The sequence below is a fragment of the Brienomyrus brachyistius genome, chromosome 12 (assembly GCF_023856365.1).
Source record: "Brienomyrus brachyistius isolate T26 chromosome 12, BBRACH_0.4, whole genome shotgun sequence".
Lineage (NCBI taxonomy): Eukaryota > Metazoa > Chordata > Actinopteri > Osteoglossiformes > Mormyridae > Brienomyrus > Brienomyrus brachyistius.
In genome coordinates, this window is record NC_064544.1 from 6,604,062 (window position 1) to 6,612,176 (window position 8,115).

Sequence of the window (8,115 nt, forward strand, 5' to 3'; positions counted from 1 at the left end):
ATTAATGGGAAGAGGAAGAATGTTTGGAATGATCAGGTCCAAGTCCCAACCCAAAGTGAAGGACAACCCAAAATATCAAGGATAAGAAGCGACTCTGTAAAGTGGACAAAACCCTTGCAAGGCGACGTACAGGACTTGTCAACAGGAAGAGTAAAGTCCTCACTTGTAAAGTGTGCTACCAGTTAATGGCTGGAAACATCCAGACACTATTACCAACAGACAGTAACTTGGTGAATCAATTTATTTTTCAGTGAAGACTTACTAGTGAAAGACTTACTAGTAGAAGAAATACTAGTGTGTTAATAATATTGTAGCTGTCGCCAGGAAATTAGTTGCTTATGCATTTGTTTAATGTTTGTTTTTATTTTGTCCAGCGAATGTATTTTGTTTATTTTTGTTGCAAACATGTTATTGTTTGAAATATTATTTGTAAAAGTTTTAATTTAGTTTTCTGGTAACAGTGCCTCCTACTGTTCAGCGGAAAGAGCTACGTTAACGTGATCACATGACCTAACGTAATGAGCAATAAAAAAGACAAGGCTAGCAAGTAGAATGAGAAGGAGCTAAGAAAAGAAACTCAAAAAAGACTGAAAGAAAGAGGTTATAATGTAGTAATGCCTCCTAATTCTGATCAGAAGGAGCACACGGTATGTTACTGTTTTGCCTTTTCTTGTTTTTGTTATATGTATGTTCGTGATTTTGCGCTGTGTTGTAAACGCTGTAGACCGTTTGCTTAAGACTCATGAATGATTACCGTATGCATAATGGCGAAAAGAGTTTTGTAAAAATTGAGTTAGTAATAGTAATTTTCTTTATTTCAGTTTTTCACGGTGTTTCACGGTGTTTGAATTACCACGTCGATGGAAGAAAAAATAAAAAAATATCGTGCTGAACATCAGTTGATTCGTGATCTGATTTCTGACAGAAGAAAACATTAGGAGTAATTACAAATATTCTTATTATTATTATGACAAAGTGCAGATAATATTTTAGGTCAAATCAGTTCCAAAATATGGGGAATGACAATTTGCAATGTTTTTTGGAGGATTATTGCATAGATACAGATTTCAGGTATTATATCATTTAGACCATAGTGCGTGTGCAGGAGACACCATGCACCTGAAGGCCTGGACATTCAACACAAATCACACATTGTATTTGCTGATGGCCTCCCTGCCAATATGCGAGACAATCCAGTCAAAGTAATGGGCCACTTTGGTGTAGACCCCAGGAAAGCCAGCCACGCCGCACTTCTCCCCCCAGCTGACGATGCCCCACACGTAGGACACACCCAAGCTGTCCGTACACACGAGCGGACCTCCAGAGTCCCCTTGGCAGCTGTCCACACTCCCGTCCAGTGAACCTAGGGGGCAAGTAGTCCTCACTCATGTCCTTCTAAACCAGTACGTGGTTGAGATCATACGGTTTGGATTCTGCGTACCTGCACACTCCATCCCCTCATAGAATCTGTGTCCATAAATCCCTGAGCAGTCGCCTATTATCTCAATGTTCGCCCATCTCAGAACTGCTGCCGTTTTGCTTTCTGAAAGCGGTAGAGAGGATGAAAGAGAGTCTGAGGAAGGAATCCTGAACATGTGGAGTCAGCCTCAAGTGCAGATTTACTCAGCCTAAGGTCTAGAGGCGGGAATCCTGAACATGTAATGGCAGCCTCACATGCCGATTTACTAATCTTATCCACAAAGGGCCAGTGTGTGTGCAGGTTTTAGAGATAACCTGTAGGTCAGCTGTTCAAACCCAGGTGTGAGGACTCTTCAGGCAATCAGTCCTCTAATTAGGGAGTTGCAACAAAAACCCGCACACACACCGGCCCTTTGTGGATAAGATTGGACACCCCTGGTCTAGAGGCAGGAATCCCAAACACTTTGGAGGCAGCCTCACATGTCAATTTACTCAGCATAAGGTCCAGAGGCAGGACTCCTGAACACATGGAGGCAGCATCACGTGCCGATTTACTCAGCATAAGATCTAGTTGATAAAGCATCTGACTGAGAAAAGCACCAGAACCACAACAGGAACTGACCTGACACACGCCCCCATCCAGAGATACTGCAATTGTGGCCGGGCATGAACTGGTACTCAGACCAGGGGATGCAAGCTGGGGCCACAGCGGCATTCTCGTGGAAACACTGTGTGTTTGACTGGGGCAGCTTTTTCAGTTCGATCAGGGCGATGTCGTTCTGGTAGGTGTTGGGATTGTACTCGTGGTGAATATAGATGTTCTGGACAGGCACGATGTCCGTGGTTTCCAGCTTCTTCAGTTTGCTCCAGAGAGACAGCTTCACTTGGTAGGCGTCTGGTCTGGGCCTTAAACCATGCAAACAATGAAATTTTATTACAGTAAAATCAGTGAATAGCCAAGGCTGTATCTGGACCCCAGGAGAAAAAGGCAGAAGGCATTCATCAGGCAAAACGTCTGCACTGCACCTGACACAATGGGCTGCAGTGAGTACCCAGCATCCCCCAATGTAGGTGGCTCCACAGTCGATGCTATTAGACTCCTGGATGGCCACCTGCCAGGGGAACTGAGTCTGGAAAGGTCAAGAAAAGGGCACTCAAATGCAGCACTCAGACTATGCACATCTCTCCATCCATCCATCCACACTTATCCTGTACTGGATCAGAGACAGTCTGTCCCATGAAACACAAGGTAAGCAGACAGGACATACCCAGCGTGCGGTAATAGTTGGTCACAGAGTGTATACAAATGTGTGGGCATACACAGTGGCACACGGCTGCCAATCATACGACCTCACAAACATGGGAAAGCATGCCAACTCCACGCACAAAGCTGGGCGAGGGAATGAAACCCCCAAACCAGGAGGGAGGAGGCCACTGTGCATCCTGTATGTATACGTGTTTCTGTGAGGAGCATATGGACTTGTACCCCACATGTTTAGATCATTTACACCAGGTCATTCCTGCGGTCACCCTTACATGAGCTGTCACTAATGCCAAACCTGTCAGCAGATGCATTTTACAGTGAATCATCTGAATTGTTCTCAGTGAGCGGCTATGGAAGATACATGGCTAGATGGATGGATTTTTGCGAATCCTCCGGTTACAAGTGTCCAGTTTAACGTGATGCATTTATTTTTACACCATTTCCCAGCAGCAAACGTCTCCGAAGTCTCAGCGTTTTCCTGAAAGAACAGCACTTTTACACTTTGCGTATATCTGCAGGTAAATTGTGAATCGTGCATGTATAATAATGAGATACCAAAGCAAAAGTAATTCCATTAAGGAAACAGGGGAGCGAGACTGATATGAAGAAGTTTCAGGATGGCCGTGCGCCCATCTCCATCTACCTGGCCGGCTTCCTGGCCTCCAATCACACGCTTCCTCCGTTTCTGCGTCTTACTCGTCACCCCACACACCAGCTTCTGTATGGTATCCCGTGCGACTCTGATCTCTGAAAGGCAGCAGATGAAACCCACCGGAGGGTCCCGTTACTCATGAGGTTTTGGGAGACAATCAACAGCAGTAAAGAATTAAAATCGGTACCATTCTTTGCTGAGGTTCCGGCTTGCAGGTTTGGGCCTGTAAAGATAATCTTATGTTTTAACAGAGACACAGGACACTGAAACTTTATTATACGAAATGGGTGCATCCTGACCTTCTTTGTTGACGTTAGGGTGTTTATGCTGTTTCTGAACTGGAAAGGATTCTGAGGACCACAGAAACATATAAATGAATTAATAAAACATAAAAACTATTCACACCATACTTACAGGGATCAGCAGGTACTTAAGGTGGATTTTACTCCCTATCATCCCAGGGGACTGCACTTCTGCACTTGGCCTCTAGGGGCGAGCCTGTCCACCCACACTATTTCCTCAGAGCTCTCAATAAACAAACAAGGTACTGCACATGTTATGCTTGGTTATTCAGTGAAGAAAGGGGAGAAAATTCCCCAGAGAGCTGGGTACCACCTGAAGCTTCATCTTCCCCTCCTAAACAGTCAATGACCGCGTCCATCGTAGAGGAATCGGGAATGCACACATTGGATTTGCAGTGAAATCCCCCACGGCACTCTGCAGAATGAAAATAAGCTTTTGAACAGCCCAGAAGAATACTACTACAATCTGTTACACTGATGGTACTCCCATGTAAAGGCTTGGACTCTGGAACATTCATTTTCACCCTCTATTTCAACCACCATTAATTCTGAAATAAACAATACATTGGATGCTTTCTGTATTTCATGGCAATTATTAGTCAGTCCTAAACAATCAACACAAGTTAATTCCGATGCTTAGAGCTCGGTAAAAGTAAATTTTTACTGAATTAGAATTAAAAAAAAAAAAAAGTATGACAGAAGCCATGTCTGGTCCTGAATATATGTACTTATTCCCTGATCCAAAAAAAACAGCACCCCCTTCTGGCCCGGAGTTGCTTCACTCACTTTTACAGCACATCTCATCGCTGCCGTCCCCACAGTCGTCAGCTGCATCACAGGTGTGATTGAGGGGGATGCATTTCCTGTTGACGCAACGGAACTCTGCTGCGGTGCAGTCTGATGATGCGAGCAGTCATCAGACACAGCATACCTGCACACTACTGAAGCCATCTATACATGGGATAATTGGTACCTCTTTGGATGTAGCAGGTAGCCGTTGCAATCATGTCAAATTTGTTGACAACTTTTGGGAGAGTAAACGTACACTCTGCTAAGGACCCTTCGAAGCCTTTGCAGTCTACACTGACGCAGCTGTTTGGCAACAGGTCATGGTCTGTGATCCTTCCGTACGGGATCGTTGTGGCTCGTTCTGCACCTCTGTTATGCAGAGAAAGACAGCGAAATCACTGCTGCACAGTGACCACAAACACTGCAAAGATAAAGCACATGACGAGGGAGCAGCACTCATTGCTGGCGGAACGTGTAATCTTCATAAATCAGGGCTGCACAGGTCCTTCTCTACAGTGACAATGCTTACGGCCACCTCAGCTCTGCAGGCGGAGTGCAAAACATACTTTTCGCCGTTCGGCATGCGTCTGCATGCGACATTCGCAGCCTCTATTTTCCAGTCATTCCCACAGATGAGGAAGGTTTCGGAATCCATCTTCACTTCGATTATATTTTGTTTACCTTTCAGGTCAGCCTTGAAAAAATCTCCTGGAGAATATATATATATATATCAGGGCAAGCATCATCATGTCATTAAATTCTACTGTGTCTACTGGCGTTTACATGTTATCAATTTTGCGGACGCATTTTAACCAGAGCTAGATAGTAAACATTCGTTATAGAACTTTGCGCACTTAAATTGAAACTTCTGATGCGGTATATTGCGCTCTTATACGCCGACAGACTTCCCAGTGTTCAATGTAAACATTGGGCGTCACTGATGCGGTGCACTGTGGTCTACATACTTAGCGAAAGATCGCTTCTATGCGGTAACTATCCACTTCTGATTTTAACCAAAGCAGGATCAGAAAGTCCCTGGAGTAAGTGGGGGTTACAGAACCGAGGGTGAAATCGCTGGGCTGACACCCAGACAGGAAAATCGGAGAATTTTTTATTTACCTTTGCATGCCTTGTCGGTGACAAAGCGATCGAACAAGGCCGTGTCGCGCATGCAGTCAACAGCCTTGAGCTGGCAGTAGGAGATGTACGTCCTGCCCTGTGTGCTGCAGACCTGCGCGGCCCCCTCCCGGGGGCACTGATACGGCAATTTGCACTCGCACCTCCCGTTAAGGCATCGCATCCAGGGGGGGCAGAAAACCTTCTGACAGGAGCGCAGCGTGAACTTCTTATTGAGGCACTGCCGGGAGCTCAGGTGCTCGTCCAGCGGCACCGTGGGGGTCGTGTGGGCCGTGGGGGCTGCAGGGGCTGCAGACTTCGTGTAGGTATACAAGGGAGATGCGGGGATGCTCGTGGAATTTGGAGAAGAGGGGGTTGTGTCCCGTGACTCAGGGCCGTCTGCACCACCGTGTTCATTTTTCTTGGGCTCCTATGACATTTAGGAAGCAAGAGATATAATGTTGGTTTTAACTGTTGGTTTTGTATGCAAGCTCTTCGAAATGCACGTTTGATGATATAAACAAAAAGAATCAAGTAAGCAGGGTTTACCCCGATGTAACCCAGCATAAAGATGGTGAGATCACTCCTGTTTTAGGATACAGTTCGTTTGATTCAGTTCACCTAAAAGATCTGATTCGTTCACCAGCTCATTCAGTGGCGTTTTTTCTTTGCATAAAATATATCGGAAACACCTGTGTTCCGATTTCTCATAAAAAATTATTTAGGCTTTGGACTAAGTTATATACTACAAATAACTCCTAAAAAATTATATTTGTTATTGAATTATAGTCTAAGCCTCGGCAACATGGTACCTTAACTACTCATGTTAGTTAAAAACGCAAATCTAGCGGTTCATCACAGCTAAGGAGTCAATATGCCGTCCTTTGTTTTTGTATTTTGACTTACTTTGCTTACCATACTGCTGCCAAACCTTCACTTAATAGTTAAACTCTGCAATAAGCTACATGAGACGTGTAAGAAATATCTGTGAATAACTTATTTATCTGTGAATAACTTATTTCATTGCGTTTTCACGGGGACATCACGACTGAATAAGCAAGAATTTTAACTTAGTGATAAGCCGTTGTAATACATTTAAAGTGTCATTTACATGTTATGTTTTTTTAAAAATCCAACCACGTGATATATGCGACTAAAATAAATGTTTGATTACAATTTTAGTTTATTTCGCATTGCTTTATATTAAGATTGTGGTCATGAGTACACATGATAGATAATAAACTGATGTACAGAGCGGCTTATTAAGGACCCCCCCCCCCCCCCCGCTCTGTACCTGACAGGTCTCCCCCTCCTCTCTGATCCCGAATTAATCCCTGCAAATAAATATGAATCTACACACAAAAATAAAAATTCAAAACGGACCCGTTAGAAACAGAGACTTACTGCAAGCCTGCTTTCTGAAAGCCATACGATTAGGAGGTAAGACAGAGCGAGCTTCATTTTAGCCGCAGACCCGGATAACTGCCGGATTCCCCAGATGAGCCGAGTCGTTTAATCCAAATTAATAATTACCAGATAATCCTTTCTGAGGACAAATGCTTCAAACAGTGCCTACAGTCAGGGGCCTAGGAACCAGGAGCAACAGGGGCACGTGCACTCCTCGCCACACCCACCCCCCAGTATTTAACTTCGATTCAGTTCAAACCGCCCCCGCCAAACAGACCATTGTATTTAAATTAAGTTGCGTCCCCCAATATCTGCGCCGTTGCATACAGTGTAATACATGAATAAAAATGACATGGCTTGTACGATTTCTTCAAATATCTCCTGTTCACAATAATAAATGGTAAAAAAAAAAACAAGAAAAGCGACGTTAATATCTCTACGTCAGGAGCAGCATGTTGCCTCACACCCTGAGTATTAATCATTAACAAAATTTCAACACTGTCGCCTGACACACTTACTGGAATAAGCCTACTAAAAACAAATAAAATTGTACAGAAAAACGAACAAACTGCTTCTGGTCCGAAATTAAATCAACACAAAATGTGACTAGTATGTGGAAACGTGTTAATGATGTCATTAATGTAGGGTATTAAGTTGACTTGCAAACATTCTCACAAGGCTCAACTTATAACTGAACAGCAACCCGTGCAAACAGAGTTATTGACATTTTTCTTTTGAGCACGTGTATGACTGAGACTCTGTACAACACCACTAAAAGAATGTGCATACACTAATATTGTGCAAATTCCCTGGACGAAGATACCAGCAGAACATTGATGTTTTGGGTAAAATCCTGTTGATTCTGCACGGAGAGGTAGATTGAAGACCACGGGTCAGACTAGAGAAGCACAGCACAGAGAGAGACCACTCTTACGGTGCAGAGACCACCCTTAAAGCACAGAGATGGACCATTCTGATAGTGCAGAGACCACTCTTACAGCACAGAGAGAGACATAGAAATATACGAATGCAGATATGAATGTTCTTGAGCCAGTGTTACATTTAGATGACAAGCTAGTTAACGTCAGGCAGAAAATACTTTACTATTTGGGTTCCGTACTGTGCCGTGTTCGTGTTCGTGTCTAGCTAGCAAACACTGAAGGTCA

General features: G+C 43.9%; 1 protein-coding gene across 1 annotated transcript; it reads right to left on the reverse strand.

The window, feature by feature from the left end:
• Positions 1 to 793: 793 nt before the first annotated feature.
• On the reverse strand, positions 794 to 7,136 carry cfi (complement factor I). The gene is made up of 13 exons (XM_048970054.1): positions 6,947 to 7,136; positions 5,546 to 5,972; positions 4,993 to 5,134; positions 4,611 to 4,795; positions 4,424 to 4,534; positions 3,951 to 4,052; positions 3,635 to 3,685; positions 3,523 to 3,558; positions 3,327 to 3,430; positions 2,446 to 2,549; positions 2,042 to 2,325; positions 1,442 to 1,543; positions 794 to 1,363 (listed from the first exon to the last, which is right to left on the reverse strand). Exons 1-13 carry the CDS (start codon positions 7,001 to 7,003, stop codon positions 1,146 to 1,148), a joined length of 1,923 nt encoding a protein of 640 aa, XP_048826011.1. The 5' UTR covers positions 7,004 to 7,136; the 3' UTR covers positions 794 to 1,145.
• Between the last annotated feature and the right edge of the window lie 979 nt (positions 7,137 to 8,115).

Excerpts from the sequence above, each read along its gene's own strand:
- cfi (XM_048970054.1), bottom strand. The coding sequence starts at position 7,003 with ATGAAGCTCGCTCTGTCTTACCTCCTAATCGTATGGCTTTCAGAAAGC. Across the intron at positions 4,796-4,992 it reads CGCATGCCGAACGGCGAAAA|AGGTGCAGAACGAGCCACAA; the intron begins GTATGTTTTGCA and ends TCTGCATAACAG. Across the intron at positions 2,550-3,326 it reads GAGGCCAGGAAGCCGGCCAG|ACTCAGTTCCCCTGGCAGGT; the intron begins GTAGATGGAGAT and ends TGACCTTTCCAG.